General features: G+C 41.6%; 2 protein-coding genes across 4 annotated transcripts in view; both read right to left on the bottom strand.

The window, feature by feature from the left end:
* Positions 1 to 2,860: 2,860 nt before the first annotated feature.
* wdr26a (WD repeat domain 26a) lies at positions 2,861 to 20,534 on the bottom strand. Of its 2 annotated transcripts, none has more exons than XM_052066562.1 (14): positions 19,845 to 20,534; positions 17,737 to 17,836; positions 17,574 to 17,630; positions 16,228 to 16,364; positions 12,642 to 12,739; positions 11,662 to 11,842; positions 10,320 to 10,458; positions 10,064 to 10,204; positions 9,743 to 9,862; positions 8,303 to 8,448; positions 6,677 to 6,755; positions 6,449 to 6,578; positions 6,110 to 6,304; positions 2,861 to 4,829 (listed from the first exon to the last, which is right to left on the bottom strand). In XM_052066562.1, exons 1-14 carry the CDS (start codon positions 20,138 to 20,140, stop codon positions 4,807 to 4,809), a joined length of 1,842 nt encoding a protein of 613 aa, XP_051922522.1. In that variant the 5' UTR covers positions 20,141 to 20,534; the 3' UTR covers positions 2,861 to 4,806. The 2 variants fall into 2 exon arrangements, with proteins under 2 accessions (XP_051922522.1, XP_051922523.1); XM_052066563.1 differs by having other exon boundaries at positions 11,662 to 11,818; positions 19,845 to 20,531.
* Positions 20,535 to 22,133: 1,599 nt separating this feature from the next.
* The window catches only part of adcy3a (adenylate cyclase 3a), a 28,210-nt gene continuing 22,962 nt past the window's right edge, over positions 22,134 to 27,381 (bottom strand). For both annotated transcript variants that reach the window (XM_052066548.1, XM_052066549.1), the window contains exons 21-22: positions 23,773 to 25,973; positions 22,134 to 23,729 (exon numbers count right to left, since the gene is read on the bottom strand). In XM_052066548.1, the coding sequence (XP_051922508.1) occupies positions 25,794 to 25,973 (180 nt within the window). In that variant the 3' untranslated portion in view covers positions 22,134 to 23,729; positions 23,773 to 25,793. The remainder of the gene's footprint in view (positions 23,730 to 23,772; positions 25,974 to 27,381) is intronic.

Here is a 27,381-nt window from a genome sequence, read left to right as displayed (position 1 = left end):
GTCTTTTTTTTCAGCTAAAAACGGCTAACTATACATGGTCATTTTTTTTCGGCCAAAAACGCCTTAGTATACATGGTAGTTTTGGCGGGGGCTAAAAATACCATACTATACATGGTCGTTTTTTTGGGGGCTAAAAACGCCTTACTATATATACATGGTCGTTTTTTTCGGCCAAAAACGCCTTACTATACATGGTAGTTTTTTTCGGCTAAAAACGTCGTTGTGTACATGGTCGATTATTTTTTTGGGGGCTAAAAACGCCTTACTATACATGGTCGGTTTTTGGGGGGCTAAAAATGCCTTACTATACATGGTCGTTTTTTTTCGTCTAAAAACGCCGTACTACACATGGTCTTTTTTTCCGGCTAAAAACGCCTTACTCTACATGGTCGTTTGTTTTTGGTTAAAACGCCTTACGCATTCATGGTCGTTTTTTTCGGCGAAAAAAGCCTTAGTATATATGGTAGTTTTGGCGGGGGCTAAAAATACCATACTATACATGGTCGTTTTTTTGGGGGCTAAAAACGCCTTACTATATATACATGGTCGTTTTTTTCGGCCAAAAACGCCTTACTATACATGGTAGTTTTTTTCGGCTAAAAACGTCGTTGTATACATGGTCGTTTATTTTTTTGGGGGCTAAAAACGCCTTACTATACATGGTCGGTTTTTGGGGGGCTAAAAATGCCTTACTATACATGGTCGTTTTTTGGGGGCTAAAAACGCCTTACTATACATGGTCGTTTTTTTTTCGGCCAAAAATGCCTTACTATACATGGTCGTTTTTTTTTTGGTGCTAAAAATGCCTTACTATACATGGTCGTTTTTTTTCGGCCTATAATGCCTCGCGATACATGGTCGTTTTTGACGCCAAAAATTCCTTACTATACATGGTCGTTTTTTGGGGCAAAAAATGCCTGACTATACATGGTCTTTTTTTTCAGCTAAAAACGGCTAACTATACATGGTCATTTTTTTTCGGCCAAAAACGCCTTAGTATACATGGTAGTTTTGGCGGGGGCTAAAAATACCATACTATACATGGTCGTTTTTTTGGGGGCTAAAAACGCCTTACTATACAGTATATACATGGTCGTTTTTTTCGGCCAAAAACGCCTTACTATACATGGTAGTTTTTTTCGGCTAAAAACGTCGTTGTATACATGGTCGTTTATTTTTTTTGGGGCTAAAAACGCCTTACTATACATGGTCGGTTTTTGGGGGGCTAAAAATGCCTTACTATACATGGTCGTTTTTTTTCGTCTAAAAACGCCGTACTACACATGGTCTTTTTTTCCGGCTAAAAACGCCTTACTCTACATGGTCGTTTGTTTTTGGTTAAAACGCCTTACGCATTCATGGTCGTTTTTTTCGGCGAAAAAAGCCTTACTATACGCTTTTTTTTTTCTGTTTTTTTTTGTGTGGTTAAAACGCCTTAATATTCATGGTCGTTTTTTTCGTCGAAAAATGCCTTACTACACATGGTGGGGTTTTTTTCGTCTAAAAACGCTTCCCTGTACACGGTCGGTTTTTTGGGGGGCTAAAAACACTACTCTACATGGTCTTTTTTTTCGTCTAAAAACGACTCATCGTTCACTTCAAAGAGCCGAAATTCTCAGGCCTGCTCCTGAATTATTTAAATTTGTGTAACATTTGTTTATAATTGTTTTTATATGTTGTTGTTTGTGTTATTATCATACGCAATTGAATAAGTAGACCATTTCGAAATTCGAAATGTGGGACTCTCTCAAAGCATAACGGGACTCATACTTTTCTGATCAGCGAGTCCCTGGGACTCGCTGCCGGTAAACTGTAAAATTATCACTGCAGAGATTACCTCTTTTTCTGCACTCAGTGATTGACTTCTATGCAGTCATTTCTCAACTTGTCTTCCGTGCCATGTCATGCCTGTTGAGTGTTGATTTACTTCACATTAAGAAACTACTGCACTAAAACATTATTTCATAAACGTATATCATATGCTTTTTTGTTTTTCTCAGTATAAATAACACGTACCCTGACTGTTCTACTCTTTGAATAAAAACACTTCATTCAAGCGTTAGGGAGTGCAAGGGGTTATGATGGAGGGGTGTTGCAAATCATGAAGACCTGCCAAGTGGTATGATAGCATTGTTTTAAACATGTCCTCGGCTAGGCCTCAGCTTCAAAATCAGTCCTTGGTCCCTGGCCTTGGAGGCAAGTCCTTGGCCTTGGCCTCGGGTTGCCGGTCCTTGCACACAACACTGGTCCACTGGGTCTTGTACACTGCCTTATACTACAACAGTAGGCCTAATATTTTTTTACAGATTTAGAATTATACGGAGGACAATCAGTATTGTGCTTCGAGATTTAAATTTTGGGTGAGTTGATTTTTGTGAAAATTCTTGCTTTAAATGATGGTTTGCTCAGCGGATCTGTGGTTTTCTTGATTGGTAGTATTTATGCAAGAGATTCCAGGGACATAAAAAAAGTGGTTATTTTGTTGGGTGCTGCGAACGCTTTGGCTTTGGGTTAAGATAGTGGATCTTTTGTACATGCATTGGAAAGCGTATTTTTACAAATGAAATAGAGTATATTAAGGCATGCATTTTGTCCATACTTAAAAACTGATTTTTGTCACATATCTGCTTGGGAAGTGTGTGGTCCAATGTGTGGCCACCCAGGAGCAAGGATGAAAAATTGTGGACATCTCCAGGATTAAAGTTGCCCATTCCTGATTTCCATGGTTGGAGTGCCCATTTGCAGTTTAAAGCACCTTCCTATAGATTTTGTAAGTATCCGACATTTGAGCAGACATCTCAAGCCTCAGCTTACTTTGAAATGATGGGACCGCTTTTAACTTCTAAAACTGGACGAGGAATTTTAAAACCCTGACTCTTTATTTAAAATTTGTATACAGAACAATTACAGAACAGTACAATCACTTTTGAATAACACGCATCTGGCAGAAACTACCTGCAAGCAAAGGAAGTTCCTACTTTTCGTTATTTTACAGCAAGAGAAGCCTGAACCACAGAATCAAAAGAAACCATAGCAGAAGAAGAGACTTGCTCACCACAGCTGTGACTGACCGAAGTGTGTGTGTGTTAAGTGATGATGAGGATGATGTTTACACAGAAACAGGGTTCCCGTAATCGAGGCAAGTCTTCAATGGCTTAACAGTTTTTCCTTTTTACCAAGCCATTTATAAAAGCATTTTAAAAACCTTACGCTACGATGGTGAAATGAAACTGTTGTGAATTGTACATCCCAAATTGTTGATTTTCCAGTGCAATCTGTTGTCAATATAAGACAGTCTTGTATCTCATGGGAAAGGCTCTCGGAAACATTTTTGACATGGTGGGGGACGTCAAATAAAAATGCAGGAACCCTGTGGCATAATTTGTATCCTGTCTTTCTACACAGCCTCATCAAACATGCCATAACACAAATATACAGCACACACAACATCAAAAAACAGATTTTTACTTGAGTCTATGAAAGGAAACACTTTGTACAAGTTGGTGAGAATCTTTTTTTTTTTTTTTTTTACAGCGTGGAAAGTAAGTAAGTAGCTCATTGTAAAACAACCTCAGTAGCGATGTGTACAAATTTAAACTGCCGGTCTCGCAATCTGAAATATACGTTCACGATCAACACATCACGTGCATACCTGAATTCCGACACCCTCTGGGCGACGGGTGCATTAGGTGACATTCCTGACCGCACACAGATAAGACGTAAATCCATCTCACCGCCAGAAATACTAACTAAAAGTACCGGCATTGAAAGTAGCTTACAACAGCTGTATGAAAGAAGATTAACAACGCCAATGTTTTAGGAGATTATTTTTGCGGCTTTATTTTAACTCACGATGTGATATTTGTGAATGTTTTTTTGGGGGATGAATTACAACTTTTCTTGCTTTTTTAGGTAAGACACAAGATGGGAAAAAAAATCTAACTTTCAAGAGACAGACACGGTTGTGTTTTGACATCCTAATATTTAGCTTTGGCTAAAAGAAAGTAAAAAAAAAAGCAGGAGGTCTAATTTAAAATGTTTAACTCAATTTATAATGAGGAAAAAAGAAACAAAGAAAGTTGCAACTAAACAAAACTATACTAAAACAGGCAACAACCAAACGAGAATTTGTGTACTGTATAAAAGCAACTATTAAAGCCATAATAAACGAAGGAATCTACACTGACGATGCCAATGTATCACCTACCACAAGTTAGTTACTCAATGTCTGACGAGATGGAGGACATAATGTAAGTGGACCATCAATCATGACATTTTTTGTGAAATCTTGTGCAACATGCTCATTGAAGATTCTTCTGTCTACGCACGTCAGCAACAAAGTGGAAGGTAAACAAAACCATAAAATCTCTTCTGTACTTTTAAAATTACAATATACCGTAGAAGATCATTCATTACATCCATTGTGTTCCTGCAGGTAAAATCTCAAAATGTTATGGTGAAGAAAGGAAGCAAACAACACACACACTCAGACACGCACATACACGCACGCGCACACACACCCCCTCTACCATGAGCTGTTTTGCCACTTAATAAATTATGTCTCTGATAATAAATAAAGAGAAGGTGGGTGGATCCAGTCAGGCGAAGGTGTGTCAGATGACGGACTTCCAGGTGTGGTCTCAAGAAGTCGATGGGACCTCCCGATACACAGCCACCGCTGCTTCAGCCGCCGGGGTGCAGCTGTTCGCCGATCAAAACTCTTCCTTGCTCCATCCCAGTCAAGTGTCACCAGAGTCATTTAGTGCTCGTCGTGTTCACAGCGACATCGGCAGCGGTCGCACGTCATCAGCTGTCCATGCTGCAACAATCTGACAGGACGACAGCACACGTTCACCTCGACAACTGCTCTCTTTACAACTGACCCAGGCGTGCTTCTAATCACGGCTATTCCGATGGATATAGCTACTGTTGGTTGTGCTGTCATCTCCTCACCATCCATGTAACAAGTATGTGACACGTCTTTCTATTCAATCCCCTGTGGTTGGTGGCAGCAGCGGACCGATATCGTTGAGTTGCAGTACACATGAGAATATCTCTGTTGTTGTGCACATTGCTCTCTCATATCTCCCTCCGTTGCTTAACCCTTATATTCGGCGGTCGCTGTCTAATCATCTGCTGTTTCACCATCTCGATTTGCACCAGCCGAGGCAGACAGGAAGTAGATACGATGTATCTCAGCAAAGTTCCAGCACTGGTGTCACAACATATTTACTTAAAATGCAAACTACATTCAGAGTAAGAGTTTTCCCCTTCAGCGGTCTGACCCTGTCCGCAGCGAAGTCCTTTCATATACATATCCTCGGTGTCAAATTGACAAGCAATGAGCAGAATGAGCGATGATGAGACCAATGATTGCTTGCTCGAGTCATCAGCAGTGAGGAGTCACGCATCTTCGAGCACAACCGGGAAATCAAACGCCAGCGCCGATGATGTGAGATTCTGACATTGTCAATGCCAAAGAAAGAAGTCTTTCTTTCTAGATAATGCCCAAAGTCATGTTACGGATATTTGACATGAGGGGTTGTCATCCATTGAGTAGGCTTTCCACGATCAGGATTTTGGAGCATGACTCCAAAATCAAGTTTAAAAAAAAAAAACAATCACTGATAACCAACCCAATCAGTTGATGGACCAATCTTTGAAATCTATTTAAACATCTTTTAATTACTGTACAGTCAAAGTCGAATTGAGAGTTCCTGCTAGCATGTCCACAAAGAGATCTTGTGGCGTTCAGTGTGTGACGATTGAGAGTTCTGGCAGGGCAAATGGTGGGTGCTTTCTCATGACAACACGCCATAGTCACAAAGCTCTGAGCAGCGGACAGTTCCCGGCCAAGAAGAACATTCCTGTGCTGGACCAACTTCCCGCTCACCCACTAGAAAGAATTGTGGAGCGTGACAGTTGTTTGACATGTTAATTCGCAGGTTAACTCCTGGCCTGTGGGAGGCCACATAAAGACATTACAAATACAAATTACAAATGGCCGGTGTCATTATTTATTCTTGAGATTGTTGTGGCCTGGTGGACCCACCCCCCACCCCCAGACTTGTAAAAGTCTCCTAGTTAAGGCCAGAGTAGACTTTCTTACCGTTGAGTCCGTCTGCATCTTGGACCTCCAGAAAGGGGGCTGGTCCCCAGATTCGGATGGTTCCGTCATCGGAGGCGCTTGCCAGGAGACCAGGCAGGACGGGGTTCCAGCTTACACAGTTGACTGTGCGCGTGTGTCCAGTCAGCTCTGCGATGGGCAATTCGCTGCGCCTGTGCCAGATGTAAACTTTGTGGTCTGTGAAAGGACAGCTCTTGTCAGTTGGCACCAGGCGCTAGTTGGATATTGGTGGACAGTAATGCTGTCAGAAATTCTGGAACATCCTGATGATGAAACACAAAAGACACCAAACAAAGATTTCAATCAAAGCTGATGTCTTGCCTTCACTGCCACTTGCAATGAAGTCCTCATTGTGGCCTCCAAAGCAGGAGTGAATGGTGTAGAAGCCCTGTGTCACTCCTTGGTACTTCCTCACCAGCACCCGATCCTGCAGGTCCCAGAGGTGCACTCCCTGCCAACACAGTCGAAATCACATTACAGAGAAGCGTTGAGCTCAAGTGGGAGCTTGAGCTTCACAACTTTTATGGCGTTAAGTGAACAGCCACTGACCTGGGTAGCAACGTTGAGCAGAGCTAACCTTCCATTCTTGGAGACTGTGAAGGACATTATTGGATGGTCCTCCTGGACTCTGAAAGAAACCATCAACCAAAGTCAGACTTTGGACTCCTTCAAATTACGTCTGTCAAATGAAAAAAAACCTCTCATTCTTCTATTGGCAGATATTATTAATATTATTTTTTGATTGCAAGAAGTTAGCAATTTGATGTGTGTCCCTTCTTGTCCCTCAGTTGCATATATACTGTATATATACACTGTATATAAAATTCCTCGTCTCACCCCCTCTCGGGTGGTGTCCGTCCCTCATTCAGCTTGGGTCCTCTACCAGAGGCCATGATGTTTGAGGGTTCTGCGCAGTATCCTTGCTGTTCCCAGCACTGCACATTTCTGGACTGAGATGTCCGATGCAACCACTCATCTAGTTTGGGGGTCACTGCCCCGAGTGCTGCGACCACCACAGGCACGACTGTCACCTTGACCTTCCAGGCTCTCTCCAGCTCCTCTCTGAGCCCTTGGTATTTCTCGTGTTCCTTCTTTCTGATGTTTCCATCACTTGGGACCGCTACATCCACTACAACGGCTTTCCTCTGCCCTTTATCTATTATCACGATATCCGGTTGGTTCGCCATTACCATCTTGTCAGTCTTGATCTGGAAGTCCCACAGGATCTTCACTCTGTCATTCCCCACCACCTTCGGAGGGGTTTCCAGTCCTTACTCCGCACAGATGTTTCGGTAGACTATGCCAATCACCTGGTTATGGCGTTCCATGTAGGGTTTCCCTGCCAGCATCTTACACCCTGCAGTTATGTGTTGGATCGTCTCAGGTGCCTCTTTGCACAATCTACACCGTGGGTCTTGTCTGGTGTGGTCTATCTGGGCCTCAATGGCTCTGGTGCTCAGGGCCTGCTCCTGAGCAGCCACGATGAGTGCCTCTGTGCTGTCCTTCAGGCCAGCCCTCTCTAGAACTCTGATAGGACTTCTTGAGATCGGCCACTTCAGTTATGGTCCGGTGGTACGTCCCGTGTAGGGGCTTGTCCTCCCATGATGGTCCCTCTTCCAGCACCTCATCTTCTGTTCCCCATTGTCTGAGACATTCTCTGAGTACATCATCCGTTGGAGCCTTCTCCTCGATGTATTCATGGAGCTTGGATGTTTCATCCTGGACAGTGGCTCTCACACTCACTAGGCCTCGTTCTTTTTGACTTGCGTACAGTCTCAGGGTGCTGGATTTGGGATGGAACCCTCCATGCATGGTTAGGAGCTTTCGGGTCTTAACGCCAATGGTCTGAATCTCTTCCTTTGGCCAACTTATTTTTCCTGCAGGGTATCTGATCACTGGCAGGGCATAGATGTTTATTGCCCGTGCCTTATTCTTGCCATTGAGCTGGCTTCTTAGAACTTGCATCACACGCTGGAGGTATTTGGTCGTAGCCGCTTTCCTTGTTGCCAGTTTGAAGTATATATACATACACACATACACACACACGCACACACAAAAACGGACAAAGTGGGAAAACTCCAGAAGAATGCAGCTGTGTGAATTTGTCACAGTCATACCTCAGCGGCTGAAACGAGCTTTATGTGCACTAAGTGCTGCTTTGCGTGACTGACATACATGCTTCTGTCCGTCAGGTCCTCAAAGTTGTAGCCACGAATGCGCTGGTGGGTGTCAGAAGCAAGGACGGTGCGTCCATCTCCCAAACACCACAGGCACTGCACACGAATGCCTTCCCATGAGTCCAGAAGGTTTCCATCCAAGTCCTGTTCAAAAGACACATCATGAAAAATTATCAAGAGAATGGAAATCAAATCCTAACAGGCCACAACAACATGAGACATTCGATACTCAGTATGACTGGAGTAACATGAATAAGATGACATATTTAATTTGACAATAACCTGAAGCAGAAATTCCCTCCATCTGACTTCACTTCTCTCTCATGGAATGATTTTCCTAATTCTACCCGCAAGACCACTCGCTTTCTCAATCACTCTCAAACTATCATTTTCGCTGTTCTTGAGCTAATACAGTACTTGGGCCAGGTTCAGAACCATCGCTTAGTTCTGCAAAAGAGTGCTACAGTCCTAAATCATCTCTTGTAGGTCAGTGCTTCTGCATCTGGTGCATCAATGAGCTTGAAATAAAACTTATGTGTCTGTGAAAAAAAATAAACGTATGTCCATTTTTGTCTTTTTTGGGGGGGGGGGGATAAAGACATGAAATGTAATATTTTGAGTCTTTCCCTAATTTCTGCGGAGCTTTAAAATCCACAGCAAATGCCGCACTAGTGGTTTCCTTCAGTGACTATCAAAATATATTACAGACCGGTGGTTCTTAACCTGGGTTCGGTGAATCGGTCACAGGGCTTCGACAAAGCCTCCACTATACAAATAAAAAGACTTGCGTCTTGAATTGGGATTTACTTTTTTCTGTTTTTAATAAATGCATTTTTAAATGTCTTGAATTTGTAAAAAAACAAAAAAAAACAAATCACTTTTATTTTTCGCGAAAGAATGGTTCGGTAAATGCGCATATGAACTGGTTGGGTTCGGTACCTCGAACAAGGTTAAGAACCACTGCTCTAGACATTTTGATCCCATGACCCAAAAAAGACCCAATAAAGAACATTTTCCCAACCCTTTCGTTGTCACACACATTTGTACACTGAATCGGGTGCTGAATATAGTTTTTTAAGGATATTTGGAGTAGCTACAGTGCCCCCAAGGGAGGTCGTTTGGTAAACCATTCAGGTGTTGCAACAAGCTAGTTACATAGGGGAGATTATGATTTGTCACTGTCAATCATAATAAAATGCATACTGTCAAATTGACAGTATGCATTTTATTTAAAAAACAAAAAACATGACAACTACAAAATAACTCGGAACGTTTTTCCTTCTTTTTTTTTTTTAAATATATGTGTTAGTATGAGCAATCAGGACAGCTTGATTATTAACCTCAGTGATTAACCGTTTACCACTGTTCAGCAGTGAAATTGCATTGTTTGTGTGAGCTGTAAATGCGTATTTGTGAGTGTGCTGTGAAAGATACTCACACATTGGTAGAACTGGCCTCTCTGCCCACCAGTGATGAAGCGTTTGCCATCTGGATTCCACGCCACGCTAGTGAGACTATCTTCATGAGATTGACTCATCTTTGTTCGTAACTCCCCCGTCTAAACAAGCAGAGAGGGAACACGTTGCACTAAATTTCAGTCCCTTCATCGGAGGTTGATATAATGTCACCCACCGACTTTATCTCATAAACGTGAGTGAACATTCACATTTTTGTAAATAACACACACCCAGGTGGACAACATTGTTTGCACAGCTGGTCACATGCTGATGTAGTTGCAAATGGGCTAAGATGAATTTACCTGTACATTCCACAGCCATAACTCAGAGCAATCGTCAGGACCACATGCTATCAGGTAGGCATCATCAGGGCTCCATGCCAAGTAAGAAACTCCATACGCATGACCCTCCAGAGTCTTCATTAACTTCACCTGCCTTGTTTCCTATTAAAACAAAACGAAAAAAAACACACACACACAAAGTTCCAGCTCCAAAGTTCCAACTTATCCCAAATTGACGACATACAGTAGCATGATGACAAGTTAAACAAAATATTACCGTGTCAACATGCCATATAATAACAGTAGTGTCTTTAGAGCCAGTTGCCAGTTTTGTGCCATCATTGGAGAACTTGCAGAACCAGACTTCATTGCAGTGTTCGGTAAGTATTTGCTGGGTGTAGCAGGGAAACTGTTTCCTAAAAACAGCAACATACAATTATTGCACAAAACCATTTTACATTTAATTCATATCAATCATATACAGTATTTCAAAATAAAATGTGTCATTGAAATGGTGATATTTACACTCAAAAGGCTTTGCGACCCTTTGGAAAAAATATCTTGATGACGATACAGCGCATTTTATTTCACAATAACGATATATCACAGTATTTTTTCTGTTATTCTATTTTAAAAAATTACAGCACATTATTAATAGGGAAATGAAACTTCAAATTTGCTTCATGAATCAGTTTTTTTTTACTCTTCTAGATGGAACTGTTGGTTTAAATGTGGGGGATTAAGAAATGACAAGTCATTGTAGTTTCAGCCCAAAGTTGAACTTCTAGGCCACTCCTCCTGGCTAACGTATGGGACACCGGACCATTCCTTGTTTAGCTGTGTACCGAGTGTAATTTTCTCTCCAGACACTTACAGAATTGTCTGTTATTTTGCTTTAATGCAGTTCCAGCGATACCTCTGCGAAGTGAACTCCATCTCCCAAGCACTTAATTAGTTTTTTCACAATCGATAACATTACATTAGCTTAGCAAATAGCATGGCTTCTCTGGTCTTTCCTCTGATAATTTCCATTTTCTGATCCGCTTATCCAATCCCAGCTGTCTTCGGGCAGTCGGTGGGGAACACCCTGAACTGGTTGCCAGCCAATTGCAGGGCACACATAGACAAACAAACATTCACACTCACACCTAGGGACAATTTAGAGTGTTCCATTTACCTGCCAAGCATGTTTTTGGAATGTGGGAGGAAACCAGAGTACCCGGAGGAAACCAACGCAGGCACGAGGAGAACATGCAAACTGGCAGTTTATTTTTCCCCAAAACAGTCGTATTCGTTATTTGCATTCACCCATCTCGTGATTTCTGAATTTTCATTGACTCTTAGATTTAAATGTGCACTTTGGATCAGTAACATAGGATGACTATATATGTTTCACTTCCTCATATTAATGTTCAGTCCGCCACAAATCACGCTTCTCTGCCAATCTTATAATTATGCGGTTCGCTGCAGATGACAAAATGAAAAAAAAAATAAAAAATCACAAACTCACTTCCATCGCCGTCAAATTACATATCAAATCGCCAAGCTCTACCAAAAACTGTCAATAACTTTTAATAACAAGTAGCTCAGAAAGACTTTTTATACACTGTGTGGATTACCGGCTGCAGCCGTGGTCGAGCAGCAAGGAGACAGAGTCCAGTCCACTGTCCAGCTTAGTATTGTGGTAGAGGCAGCGCTCCCGCTGTAGTTCCACTGCTTGTTTTAGCAGAGTCTGCAGCCTGCGAGGAGGCAGCATCACTGACGGAGGCAGGTAGGCTGCACACACGCAGAAAGACCACACTGCATTATAAACAGTATCAGTCTTTGCTAAAACAACTTTTCATAAATTGACAAGATACATTTATTTACTTCTGCCAGTCAACAATCACACATGGAGAGGGGTTAAAGTGAAATGCATGAAACATTGATGGATTTTATTTCCGCAAAGGAAGAAACAATTCGGTCTTGGTTTCTGTCCGGTTGGAAGTGAACAGAGAACAGTTTATTTTTGTCATGACAGTCCAACTACAGTGAAACAACAGACAGATACCACATTGAAGGGAAGCTCATATACTGTTCTAGTAAGTGACACAATGAATAGTCTTGCTACTAAACTGTACAGTGACTGTCACTGTCAATCTTGTGGAAATGGTAAAATACAAATGGGGGGAAAAACAAATCTGCTTGGACATGTTATTTTTAAGGCAAATACAAGAACAAAGAATCAGACATGCAACTACGACTAACTGAAATAATAGGATGCATTCTATGAAAAATTATAACGGTGTTAAAAGTAGATTTCAGCGGTTTTGAACTCCCTTAAGCGATGCACCACACTGAATTACTGTGAAGACGAACAATGTTGACTTAAATGAATTCATAGAAAATCCTTTTCCTCTGAAATGTGTAAGCATGTCATCAATTGTATCAGGCAACATAATCACCCAAACAAAATGTTGATTACACCAGAAACAAAAAGTAAAATGTAGAAAAGGAGCTGCAGTATTTCAGCAAAGGCATGATAAGTACAAGGATCAGTCACTGTAGAATGTGCCATTCACTGTGTGCACTTGGTGTGGATGAGTCAGGTTGTACTCACTCTGGAGTTTGTCCAGCAGCTTTGTTCGGGATACAGTGCCTTTGCCTTCCCAGTCCGCTTTGGCTCGCAGGTCCTCTGCGTGACTGCACATCAGGTACCTTCAAATCACACAATCAACTTCCTTAACAAGTGTCAAAGACAATGAGTTGATATGACTGTTGCGAAAATCGAACCCTCCCCCACCCATTTCAAAATAATTCTCAATGTCGTGCCGTTGGTAAAATCTTTTTTGGTGCCTCCTCCATCAGCAATTTACAAACACCAGGAAATGAAAGATTACTACTATTAACAGTGTAGAAGGTACACCTGTGACTCAATTCAAAATCTAAAATAACATACTGACTTTACACAGATCTGATTAGCTGGATCGCATCGGTCAGTATTTTGCATTTTATGCGCATTTTTTGATCAGACGTCATGTCTTTAATCTGCTTATAGATCAATGATATTATTGAGCAGATCTGCAAACTAAAACATCACAGGTGAAATTTTGCAAATGCTGATTATGACCATGCAATGCACATCACAAGTATCCACTTTTTAAATTGCTTCAATTATATATATATATATATATATATATATATATATATATATATATATATATATATATATATATATATAGGGCGGCCCGGTAGTCCAGTGGTTAGCACATCGGCTTCACAGTGCAGAGGTATCGGGTTCGATTCCTGTGTGGAGTTTGCATGTTCTCCCCCGGGCCTGCGTGGGTTTTCTCCGGGTGCTCCGGTTTCCTCCCACATTCCAAAAACATGCGTGGCAGGCTGATTGAACACTCTAAATTGTCCCTTGGTGTGAGTGTGAGCGCGGATGGTTGTTCGTCTCTGTGGGCCCTGTGATTGGCTGGCAACCGATTCAGGGTGTCCCCCGCCTACTGCCCGATGACAGCTGGGATAGGCTCCAGCACCCCCCGCGACCCTAGTGAGGATCAAGCGGTTCGGAAGATGAATGAATTAATGAATATATATATATGCGCATGCATTTAATGTGAAGACCTTGATTCATAACACTTTCACTGCCTTCAAAGATTTATACGCCAAGACGCGTTCATCGATACCTTATAAGGCTGCCGTACAATGGCAGTGTCCTACTTCCCTTCCTTCTGCCACACAAGTTTGACTCGTTTGGCAACACAAACATGTCTTATATTCAAATCACACTATTTTTTCATCTTCTATTTTATTTCCTTGAGGCATTCCAAAGATTGCTATACATGGGCAAAAATGCTCAAGAATACTTCAACTGATGCTTAGTAAACAGTACCCAAGATCACTTTAATTGTTTCAACTTGCCAAAAGATCACAGACGGAAACTAGCCAACGGCTATAATCTGGCCTATTTAAATGTAAATGCTCATTCATATACACTGTCCCCTTTCAAAAATAAAATAAAAAATTAAATCTTTTAAATGTGCAGTCAACAAACTATTTAAACAGACATTTGGCTCCATATCGCAATCAGATATAATGTTTATTTTTATTTTTTTTAAACTCGCTGATCAGCAATCTGTGACCGGCTTCCAAAATTCTGGTCATCAATAAGCCTAATATGAAGTTACATTATTCTATTGACGAAAAAACGCTGGTGACTCCATGGCCCAGTGGCTCACCCACATCATTAACCATGTGTGGGTGGCAGAACAGCCCCCCACAGACTGGACCCGAGGCATCATCCTGCCATTCTGGAAGCGGAAAGGCGACAAGCAACTCTGCAACAACTACAGAGGCATCTCACTGCTCTCCATACCAGCAAAACTGTTCACCCGGATCCTTCTCACCCGCGCCCTTCCCGCCATTCGAAGCCATCGCTGCCCCCAACAAGCGGCTTCATGCCCAACCGGTCCACCATAGATCACATCTCAGCAGTTAGACTCATTGTTGAGAAGGTTAGAGAGTTTCGGAAGGACCAACATCTTTTTATAGCCTTCATAGATCTCAAAGATGCCTTTGATACAGTCGACCACCTCTCCCTTTGGAACATTCTGAAATACCTTGGAGTGCCACCCAAAATAACCACATTGTTCCAGCGACTCTACAACAACTCAGAGAGCTGTGTTCGTGTGAATGGGAAGGACTCAGAGTGGTTCCCCATTAACAGCGGGGTCAGACAGGGCTGCGTGGCCGCTCCTGATCTATTTAACTGTGTCATTGACCACCTTATGATCCGAGTCCGGGAGCAAGTCTCAGGCGTGTCGCTCGGCAACTTCCACCTGACCGACCTTGAATACGCTGATGACACCACCCTGTTCAGCAACTCCCTCCAACACCTCAGCAGTGCCCTCTCCATATACCAAACAGAAGCAGCAAAGCTGGGCCTCCAAGTAAGCTGGCAGAAAACCAAACTTATGTATATCGGTGACGGACCCAACCCCTCCCCCCTGATCTTTGGCACAGACGAAGTGCAATTTGTCAACTCCATCATCTACCTGGGCTCCACTATTACCAGCAGCGGCGATCTCAAGCCAGAGATTGACCGCAGACGCGCCCTCGCGGCCGCGACAATGCAGTCACTGTGGCGGCCCCTCTGGCGCCACCACTCAGTGTCCCAAAAGACCAAGATACGCATTTATAACGCAGCAGTTCTTCCCATCCTCCTGTATGGTGCAGAATCCTGGCCATTAAACAAGACCCAGGCCAAGAGGATCGACGGCTTTGACAGCAGGTCACTAAGAACCATCTTGAACATCAGCTGGCACCTCCATGTTTCCAACTCAGACCTCCGAAAACATACCCTTCAGCCCCCTGCATCCCGACTGGCCGCTCAGAGGCGCATCCGTTGGCTTGGTCATCTCCTCCGATTACCCCCGGAACACCCAACTCGTGCCATCTTCGCATTTGATCCAGCGACAGCCGGCTGGAAAAGGCCACGCGGCAGACCCCACACCAGATGGCTTGTGTCATCAGAGAAGATCTCAAACACCAGGGCCTTACCCTGGAGGATGCAGCGGACCTGGCCCATGACCGTGGTCATTGGCGGACCCTGGTGAAGCTGATCGGCTCTACGCACTGCGACGACCCAGCCGAATGAGACTGGGCCCCCGCGTCGCAAGAGCATTATTATTATTATTATTATTGACGAAAAATATCAAATAATCATGTAATAAAAATTGCACAATTGATCTAAGATGAGATAATCAATCCTTTGATAGTATATTACCTATTAATGAAAGTGAAGGATTATTTCTCCAGACGTTTGAAGCCAAAATGTCAATCGGTTCTGACCGCTATGTATAGGCCATTGCGTTACATATGAATGTTAGCATTACATATAACAATACAATAACAATAACAACAAGTTGTTATATATTTACAGTAAAATGAACTTGTTTTTTTCCCCCCAGATTTTTTGACAGCCCCTAAAGGTCACGGCGCCCTAAGCATCTGCCTATGTTGCCTAATGGATGAAGCGGTCCTGGTAAGAACCTTTATATTCATTCAAGTAAAGGGAAAAAAAAAACACAATTATACTCTTTCAACCAAAACAGGGGATTGGAAAAAAATAGAAAGGCAACACAAAATATACATTTTTCAAATGTATCGGATTACTGATGTGAAGGATTCGGTATACTGACCCGCTCAAAATGTGAATGCGCTCTGTGTTGTACTTGAGAGGCGTGAGTTCGGCTCTGAGAACCTGCAGAGCCTCCAAGACTTTACCATCCTCGAGATACTCCAAATACTTCTGCTGCAGCAGGAGGAACTTCATGCGCTGCACAGTTCAATGTTCAGACAGCAAAGAAAAAAATGGCAATGTGAATCCCACATGATATGTATTGCACATTATACACTCTAACCAAGCAATTCATGGATGATCAACACTGACAGTAAAACCCTCTAGATAAGTTCGACAATACAAAACATCTGCCACAAGAACGTTGATAAAGCTCAAAGCAGAGACGAAAAAGAGTCACAGTCAAAAACGTTTCCGGCGGGTATGGTGTTAAAATCCCAACTCGAACAGGGTGTTTGGATATCAGAGCATGTTGGAAAGAGAGGGGAATTTAAGAGGGATGTCCCGATCCGATCACGTGATCGGAAATTGGGGCCGATCACGTGATTTTCAGCTGATCCTGTATCAGGTGAAAACACACACACATTTTTCTTTTTTAGTAGTGATGCAGTTGCACACACCCACAGACACGTCTCCTCCGCTGCTCACAGATCTCTTGCAGGCAGAGACAGAGCGATGAGTTTGTCTTCAAAGCTTGTTTAGAGGGAGAAGAAAGCGAAAAGATACTTCTTTTGAGAGTGTTACAAAAAGCAACTGGCACTGATTTGGTGTCATGGTCCATACACATTGATGTATGTATATTTCGATATTTATTTGAGAAAAATCAGGGGCATTTTCTTTTTTTTAAATTCATTGCCGAGGTTTTGGAGATCGGGACTTTGTATCAACAGACACTTAAAACCAAAAACTAATAATCGTGACATCCCAAGAATTTAAGGCTTGGACCTGTTTCCAAATGGAACAGCCTGATTATAATCTGCATTCTGTGAGCCGCCATGGTAATCATAGCAAATCATGATCAATTGAGTAGTAATTGATGTGCTACAAAAAAATATATTGTTAAGGGCCAAGGGCCCAAGATCTCTGACTGTGAAGCGGTCAGAGATCAGAATGGGAACCGCGTGCCTGGAACATGTCAAACCTCAACACTACAAATAAATAGGTGCTACTTTGTGCCTCAAAGTCTGCAAATGAGCAAGTTAACGAGCTAAAGTGCATTAGCCCCGCTAATATAATTGGTGGGTTCATGGTGCGCATACAGACAATTTTGCTAATCTGGAGCCCATCTGATTGACCCGTTATGGAGCTCAAAACACTCCACATACTCAATCTGATGTCAAGTCCTTCATTCACGAATATTCATAACCGTAAAAGAGTTTAGATGTGCTGTCAGTCGGAGGTACTCACCACTATAGCAGTAGGAGAATGCATCAGTGCCTTCAGCTCATTTAGATCACTCTCCGCCTAAATTAGGAAGGTTAAGCAAATTCATTTATTTATTTCAAACGACAAATAAAATCATATAGTATAGTATAGTAATATGGCAGAGCAGTAAATAATTTGGTTCAACCTTGTCCCACTCTCCTTCCATGACATGATTGCGAAACTTTGTGGCAGAGGGATGCTCCAGCCTGCACCCAGATTCTTGCATGAGGAGGTCCACCGTCTGACTGTTAACAATAGACGTCACAGAGGACAAAATCAATTCACATCATTGACCTGTTAGTACACCCACTCTCATGACATGTGACTTTTTGTGATGTGTGTGTGGCTACCGCACGCGCGCACGCACACACACACGCACACGTTTTTATTTAAGTCTCACTGTATGTCCGTATGGAAGAAGGAAGGTCGAATAGTAAATTTGGAATTTTTACTTTTTTTTAATCTTACAATTTGGCAAATACTTCCATCCATCCATTTTCTAATCCACTTATCCTCACAAGAGTCGCGGGTGCGCTGGAGCCTATCCCAGCAGTCTTCCGGCAGTAGGCGGGGTATGCCCTGAACTGGTTGCCAGCCAATGGCAGGGCACACGTAGACAAACAATCGTTCGTGCTCACACTCACACCTAGAGACAATTTAGAGTGCTCCATTAGCCTGCCATGCATGTTTTTGGAATGTGGGAGGAACCTGGAGTACGCGGAGAAAACCTCCGCAGGCACAGGCAGAACATGCAAACTGCACACAGGAAGGCCCTGCACGTCTGCACTGTGACACCGACGTGCTATCCAGCTGCCTACAAATATTTCATCTATTAAAAAAAAGAAAAAAAAGAGCTGATACAAAAATTAATAAAAAACAGACTACAACAAAAGCATTGTCAAAATATAAAAGCTTAAAAAACATCTGCTCTAAAAACGAATTGAATTAAAAAAAGTCAAAATGAAAAACGTTTACAATCCTACTACAGTGGTAGAGAAGGGAGCTAAAATCATTCAATTCATTTACCCAGTTTTCTTAAGCAGTCTGCCTTGGTCAAATTACATGTCAGTGTTTGTTTAAGAGTGGTGCAATCAGATATTGTTTCAGGTTTTGCCACCTGGCAGTACATGACAATACGGTGAAAAGATCTACAGTATCATAAAATCTTACCCAATTCTAATACAAGGGAAGCTCAACTAAGTTCCAAGTTATTTCAGAAAGACAGGGCCATCTAGTCGATTGTCTGTCAAAAAAGGCTCAGAAGAAACAAACATGTGCCATTCATCTTTTCGATGACGTTCTGTATGCTGATGGAGTTTACCGCACGTGGCGGGAGTCCACTGTATAGAAACGTTTATTGTAGCATCTATTTTTATCGTCATCTTCATTACCATATTTGGCATGAGAGTAATCCAAAAGTAATTACAATTATTAAAGTTACATTACTATACGATAGTAATTGTATTGTATTGCTCAATAATGTTTACAGCTAACTGGTAATTGTATGACAATACATTTTAAAAGTAACCCTCCCAACCCTGATGATCTTTATAAATTCAAATAGTGAAGAGAGAACTATTGAAATTGGTTCTCTTTGGCCATCATGTATATGGAATGGTGCAAATAAACATGCATGTTGTAACACACAAAAACAAGACTTATTTTAAGTAACATTGTTGATATTCCAGATTTTTTTTCTTTCGTGTGCCCTCAATGTACGTCCTCTGTATGTAGGTGTATTATGAGGTGAGTGAGATCGATGCTGTAAAACCATATCTGGGTTTCCTGATCTGACCTGCACTATTTCTTCCTATGTTCTCGTTATTTTATTATATTGCTTTGTTGTCTATATGGAAATGATCACGTTTCCTACTAACTAGGGTGATTATACTGCACAATGCGTCTGTGCTCCAGAAGTCAAGGTAGTCAGTCACTCATCATGCAAGCGGTCGTTGTGGTCGGCCAACAGACTTTAGTTTCAACAGCGTGGTCCATGTCCCGACTTCATGTGACACGAAGCTATTCATTGAAAACAAGGTTAAAATACGTATTCCGATGCCTCACTTGTTATATGTTCGGAATTCAACGTTTGACGGCGCTGTTATCCCATAACTGACGTTCGTAGCGCATTGTCGTCATAGAAGACAGAACTGACAGAATTTTTCCCCCAAAATAGTTGCAAAATTTGACATCTGCCACCACCCGCGCGTCCCGTATTGATGCACATTGTAAAGTCCACTCCAGTTCACTTACTTGAGACCCAAATCGTGTAAATGTTGCCCAATGAGCCTGATGACGTCTTCCTCAGACTGAGACAAGCGCTTCTTTTTCTTGACGCCACAGTTGATGTCGCCCGAGCTGTTGTTGATGTTGTTGGACGCGGGCTGGGCTGACACTCCGTTGTTGTTACTCACTGGGTTTCCATTGTTGGTGGCTGACACAAGTCCATTGGAGTGAGCTGCCCCAGCGTCGGACGAGTCGCCGTTCGGGGTACCGTTTCGGCTGGACACTTCAGGGTCTCGGTCCGGCACTGCCCCGTTAGCCTGCATGTTAGCACACTTTGTATGGCGAGTACAAAAAAAAGGACGACAGTCGCAGTGGGACAACGCAGGGGCAATGAAACCACCGGCAAAGCCGCCGACAGGCCCACTGACCCAGATGCAGCCCCCAACTGTCTCGTTCCCTCGCGGCCGAATCTGCTGTTCGATACGCAGCAATTGCTGCGACAAAAAAGACGAACACTTCGACTCGGAGGACCAAAAGACGAAGGCGGCAATTATTCCTACCGCCACATTTTGCGAGATTTCGGAATATTTGGCGCTGTCATATAGCGCTTCGGTCGCGTTGAAGTTACTGGTTATTACGGCTTGTTATTGTTGCTTCCAGACAGCTGCAGCCCTGTTATGGACTTACGCAGTGACGTCAGCGGAAATTCCTTCATGTCTTTTTGTACGTGCGGCGTCACCGCTAGGGGCGCACACGTGCCTTATCCCTCCATGTCCATTATCCGAACCACCACCAATTACAGCATCACCCTGGATGCAAGTGCAACCAGAGGGCAGTTCAAGGAGAGTCAGAACCATAGAAAAAGAGTCGATGTGGGACAGTTAGAACAGATAACTAACTAATCCTTATTTCGGGTTAAGTTTCAAACAATCACTCCTACAGCTATTGGGCCCATTTGTTACCCTGTTTCATGGTTCAGGTACACATTATTCCAGCCTGAAAGGCATTACACGAGGCTGCTGAAAAACTGTAAAATTTATTTCAAAATTGTGCTACTGGTCTATAAAGCCATGGTTTGGGTTCTGAATACATTAAAGAAATGCTGATTTAACATGAACCCAGTAGGGCTCTGAGATCGGCAGACTTGGGTCAATTAGTGGAGCCAAGAGCTCAAAGTAAACATGGCGAAGCAGCACTTAGCTGTAATGCTCAAAGTAAACATGGCGAAGCAGCACTTAGCTGTAATGCTGCATGCAAATATAAAGCCAAGTTAAAACATTCATTCTTTTACTTTTAAATGATTTACCAGTTTTTTATTTTTTACATTTCTGTTAGTGTTCAAATGCCATCCGTGTACACTCTGTAAGATACTTTTGTTTTCTCTGCTTTACTTCTGAATGTCATTTGCTGTTGTGTTTTAAATGCTTTTAGGTGCCGTCTTTGCTTGTGTGAAGCACACTGAATTGCATTTGCATTGTTTATGAAATGTGCTACACAAATAAAGCTGCCTTGCCTTTTGTCCTCGCAGGTAAGAATTCAGCGCACTATGTAGAATGACTATGTTGTACTGCCATGTTTACCATGATTGCCTTCCAACACTGTATAACATTTTAGAGTAATTGAAAAAGCTTTACTTACTAGTAAGGCAACTACATGTTACTAGTGAGGCAAAATTGCACAGAATTTTATATATAAAATAAATCTGCACAATAGCACACTTCTGGTCCTACAAATACTGCTACTGGTCACTTTAAAATGGTTCAATGATTTTCTGCACCAACTGTACAACTGTTATAGTATTGTATTGTACCACTGATCACTTTAGGTCTGCTTGATACTTTGCACATTGTCTCACAGTTGTCACTGGGTGGTACCACTGCACTACGGTTTACTTACATTACAAAATGTCCTTCCATACGTACTTTTTCCATACTTATTTATCATGTCCTTGTTTATGATTATACTAATGCAGCATGTTATATCGGAGACAAATTCCTTGTGTATTCTACATACTTGGCCAATAAAGATGATTCTGATTCTAAAACTCCACGCCACCAGTACTACCAGTGACAAAATGCTACTAGTTTACATGAAGTGCTTTACTAGGACTGTTGTGCTATCATCATGCAGATGTCAACTAGCGCAGTTTTACATAGTAGTGACATGTAGTCCTTACTATAGTGAGGACAAAGAATATAGGCCTACCAGTAGACGGACTTTAAGGAAGAGATCAGGGTGTTGTTCGAATATAATATGTTGCTGATTTCAGAAGAAAATGGTTATAAAAATGGCAGGTTCACATTAAAAAAAAAAGAAAAAAATCAACTCACTTTATTATGACAACTGAAATGAACAAGGTAACATTGACTTATAAGTATTTAAAGTGAAAAGCATTCTCGGCATCAAATGTTCATAACTGATACAGTAGACCTCTACAATATAAATCAAGTGGGAAACAGCGGTGGGCTCATTGTCGTCAAGTCAAGAGTCAATGACAGTAAATTGGGGCATTGAGGGGTACTAGAACCACTTGGAGAAATCTATGCAGTCTTTTGGTGCTATTCGATGGATTTGTAGTGCTTTAGTAACATAATATATGGAATTAACATATTATTTAAAGTGCTATCTTGTTCCCTCAATGCTTTGAAAATACAAACAAGGAAACACTCTCAAATCCATGTTTTGGCTTTAACAACTAATAATTTCATGAGAATTGGCACTTTCACATGAGTGTACAAAAATGTCCCAGGTGTTTGCAATTCATTCATCTCACCCATAAATACTGTTTTGACTCTTATGTACAACAGCATCTTGTTTTTTTAATGGAGCACAATTTTACATTATATTATAAAAATATGACTTAAAGGGGAAGGTATGACTTATCCTTTTCTTAAAAGAGCATGTCAAGGTTTTCAGAGGAAACTATTGCACTTTGATCCCGTTCTACAGCAGAGGTTTCCTAAACACACTGAATCAAAACCGACGTAATGTTTACTAATTCTCCTGTGTGTCCCGACTGCCACCTTGTACATCTAAAATGGCAACTTTATGCAGAAGGATGCTGTCATCTCTGCCAACACCTGAAAACAATGCATGCGCTGCTGACTCGACTGTTCTATTTAAAGGTGCTGAAATGATCACATTTTCCAACAAATTTGACCAGAAATGGACAAACTGACATGAAATGGTTCTGCAACAATTCCATGATGTTAAAAGTGGTCAAGGTAACAGGACTTAGAACTTTTGCTTCATTTAAAGAAGCAATACAACTGGACTGGTGGTTTGAATATCCTACGTAACGGTACTGGTTTTGCATTAAATCATCCCAAAAAGACGATTTCATGCAAAAAATATATATATTTGCAGTACTGTACTTTGCATGAAACCCACTTGTTTACTTGAATGGTTGTCAAATCTTGGGTGGTCCCATTGTAGTGTGAAATTCCTAATCACAAAATAAAACATGGAAATGTAATTGTGACAGAACATCTCAATAAATTAAACATGACAGAAACTACACACATTCTTTTAAAGAGGACGCGGAGAGGAACATTTCAACAAAAATGGCATTGTGTGTACAATTCATGTTTTTTTTTGTATACAATTTTGACCTGAGAAGTAACTAAAGCTGTCAAATTTATGTATGGAATTTTAAAGCAGATTAATGGCACAAACAAATTTAAAGACTCAAGTAAAGTGCAGGTACCTCAAAATTGTACCCTTGTTAGTATAATTCCATGACCTTCCATCACCGGTTAGTTTCCCAGTTGTTGAAACTTTCAAGTAGTGTAGTTATTTTCATCACTGGTCAAAACCAAAAGGAAACGGAGGCTAGCCAACTCTTTAGGATAGATGAGATCCCATTTCCACCAGTTATTTACTTGAGTGCAAGCACAACATCAGCAGTCACCCCTGCCCCATATAATAAAATAAACCGGGGGGGAGAGAGAGAAACACATTCACTTGACTTATTTTGTCCCTCCTCTGAACGAAATTCTTGTCCATTTCCTTGCCCTGGTGTTAAAGGAAAGACATTGTACGGCTGCATGGCTCTTATTTCTTACATCCCCAAAATGACAAGGATGTTCGTCCCATTCAAAAAAAAAAAAGTTCGAGGATCTAAAACCAGATGTGATCAATTGGCAGACTGCAGGCCTTTCTATGTGGAGCCAAATTTTGATGAATACTTTGATTTATTTAACGAGGTCGACTTAGCTTGTCTAATTTAATTCTGCACAGCTTTCTGGTATTTTTTTATGATCATCAAGTGTACTGCATACATAGCAGAAATGTTGTGTGCACGATATCTCCTCCAATGTTACAACTCTGCCAATCAAATGGCTTAGTCAGAGTGGCTTTGTGAGTGCTGCAAGTGGTTTTTCAGTGAGGTAGGAGAGGGGCGAGGATAACTGGAAACAGATAATAGGACACTTCAAAACAAGTTTTGCTAAGATTATTTCAAATGGTTTATGTATTATTGTTGAAAAAATATTTTAAGAAGAACAAATGCAGCAACTCCGATTATACTCACATGCAAAACTTTGTCTAAGTTTCTTTCATATTTACTGTATTTGGTTAATTTTCTAGCCTGTTTTAAGCATTTTCGGGTGTATACATTTGAGAAAAGTTATTGTCCTTTTGTTCAGTGTGAAAAATCACTGAATGCAATTTCCTGAACTGGACCTTTTTAAATCGAGGACCCCTGATATGAACAAAAAGAGGTCAAACAAATAGCCTAAGGCCTCACATATCAGCAATAAGTTGAACTTGCAAAGAAAGAATGAAAAAAAAAAAACCTCAAGTCATTGTAATCATAATTCATAATAATAATGTACCGGTAGTTAGATTTTTGGCTAAAAGTTTGGTTAGACAGCCTAGTCTACATCTGATATTGCTGGGCCGACAGTTTCAGAAGCTCACTGTGTATAATAATATTATCACCAAATCTCTCGAACAATAAACTAAAAAAAAAAAACAACGCCGTCGCAATAAACTGCCATTCTCCTTTAAAAGCACAGTCAATAGACAGGAATAGTGGACTTGAGATAGTGGAATCCTTCATCTAAAATTTGGTGATCACATCTGTGATAGGCACTTCTATCTACCAACAATGAGTAAAACAAACAGTACAGTATCTGCTCTGTGTCTCTGTCCAAAAATATGCACAGTTTTACCTATTATTCATGTTGATGGCCCAGGCCAGCAGTTTAAGTGTGCTTTCGAGATCTCATGAACAGACGGGAGAGGACAGGACAGTACGGACTCAACTAACCTATTGCCCGGCCAAGAGCACGGGGAACCAATACATTGACTGAGGAAATCCAGCAATGCAGATACACACACACACGCACACAAACACCTATGAACGCCCCCGCTCCACAGGACAGCTCGCTTCCGGTCAAATTTTTGGGGATTGCAAATATTGATAGTTGGATGTTGATGTCACAGTGTGATTCAAGTCTGCTGTTTGTTTTTCAAAAACACACTTTTCTCCCATTCTTTTCTGTCTGCAAATTCCATCACCATGACCTTAATTATGTACTCTTTGGAATGAAGTGTCACATGTTTATACGACTGGAACATAATTATGTGTTATGTTACACTTTCACAAAGAACTCCAACCGGGCGGTATCCCCCCTCACAAACGATTCAACGATGGCACTGAATTACAAGTACATTCACTAGTGGCATTAAAAAAGGGAATTGCTTCCCATAGAGGTGAAAACATCGTCAGTAAAGAGCGGCTTGTTGACACAGACGGCTGTTTGTGCATGTCCGCGGTAATTAATTGGAGCTGTCAACCTTGTCTTCAGCAGAGCCTGCAAAAAGATGTGGCTACGCAGAGATGTGGAGGCAGTGTCGAAGGATTATGAGGGCATTTCATGGTTTCAAGGCAAATGACTTTGCATTCAAAAGTTCTTTGCACAACCTCTCTGAATTTAGCATACATGTGCTGTTATTCTTTTATGTTTGGGCTTAGCTGTCCACAACTTGATGTGGAAGAGTGACAGAGGAGCCATTCAGAAAGGAACCTTGTTTGTCCCTTCCCTTGAGAAAATAAGTGAGTAGCTCCCCCTTTCCCTTCACAAAGATAGGCCCCCTCCTCACAAAGCGGAAGCCATACTCTTTGAGAATGTTGTAGCAATCCTCCACCACCTGGGGGAACACACACACAACAGAATACAATTATCCAGATTTAGCTGCAGCGCTACATACTCTTAGCACACGTTAGTTTTCCCAAATATTATTGTTAAAACCACAACCTCCTAAAATTGATTCTATTAATATTTTCCATCATAAAGATAACATGATTTTTTTCCCCTTCTTAAATATCTACCCCTCACTATTGAATACTTTTAGAAGCCCCCAAGCCAGCAATTGCAGCCTCAGCCCTTTCCACAATGATGTTACAAGCCTAGCATGTCTTTTTCTGAGTAGTTTCTTCCATTTGTCTTTGCGGATCTTGTCAATCTTCATCAGATTGGATGAGGAAGTTGAATCTCAGCCAATTTCAGATTCTTCCGGAAATGTTGCATCAAGTCTGATCTCTGGCTGGGGCACTCAAGGACATTCACAGACTCCTCAATATGAGCACATTTGTTCCGTTGAAGGGTGAACTTTTGACCCGCGTCTGAGGTCCACAGCGCTCTGAAGTGTACATTGCTGTATCATTCTCGCTCTCACGTCTGACTTTCAGCTGATGGAAAAACATCCTCAGAGAATGGTGCTGCCACCATCATGCTTAATTGCAGGTATGGTGTTGGCAAAGAGATGAATGCTGTCATTAAACTTGCCTTTAGACATTAAACTTGGCATTCAGGTCAGAGTTTAATGATTGGCTGCATCAGACCAGATGAGGCACATTTTGGCAAACTTCAAGTATGTAATCATGTGCCCCTCCCCTTCTCCTGTGATCGATCAATGCACTTACAAAGAGTCCTAACTGGTTCCAAAGTTCTTCTACTTTGAAAAGATGGAGCCCATCGTGTTTGCTGTGGTGTCATCTATGCCATAGATTTATTATTTTTTTAACCTTTGCCCAGATCTGTGTTTTGAGCAATGTAATCTCTCACAATGACCAGACAATTCCTTCAAAGGAAAAGTGAAGCCCAACATTTTCTTGACAAGAATATGTTTTATGCAGTCAGACTAGACTAAATATGGCCTTTTGATTGATTTGGGGGATATGAGTTCAGTAGTAAAATCCACCTATTTTTGTCCACCTCAGGGGGCGGCCATTATGCCACTTGCTGTCAGCTGAAAACGACATCACAGTTGCTCAGGGCTCAGCTCATGACCAATCCTGGCTCAGCTTCAGAAAACGGGTCAGGGGTGTAAAAAGGATACATTGGAGGACAATTTTTGGTGTCACAGAAAAGTGCTACATTTACAGGGTTCGTTGAAACAACCCAAGTGCAGGGAATCATTTTTCGTTGTTTGCTTTGCTTTGATTCTATTCTTCTCGTCTGCGAGTTGATTTAAATCTGACAGAGTGCTTAGAGTGCTGGTTAGGAAAATATTAGGTTTTCTTCAAATGTAGGTTACTCTGTAGTTGCAAAGCTGT

The sequence above is a fragment of the Hippocampus zosterae genome, chromosome 5, assembly GCF_025434085.1.
Source record: "Hippocampus zosterae strain Florida chromosome 5, ASM2543408v3, whole genome shotgun sequence".
Classification (NCBI taxonomy): domain Eukaryota; kingdom Metazoa; phylum Chordata; class Actinopteri; order Syngnathiformes; family Syngnathidae; genus Hippocampus; species Hippocampus zosterae.
This window is presented reverse-complemented; position numbering and strand designations above follow the sequence as displayed.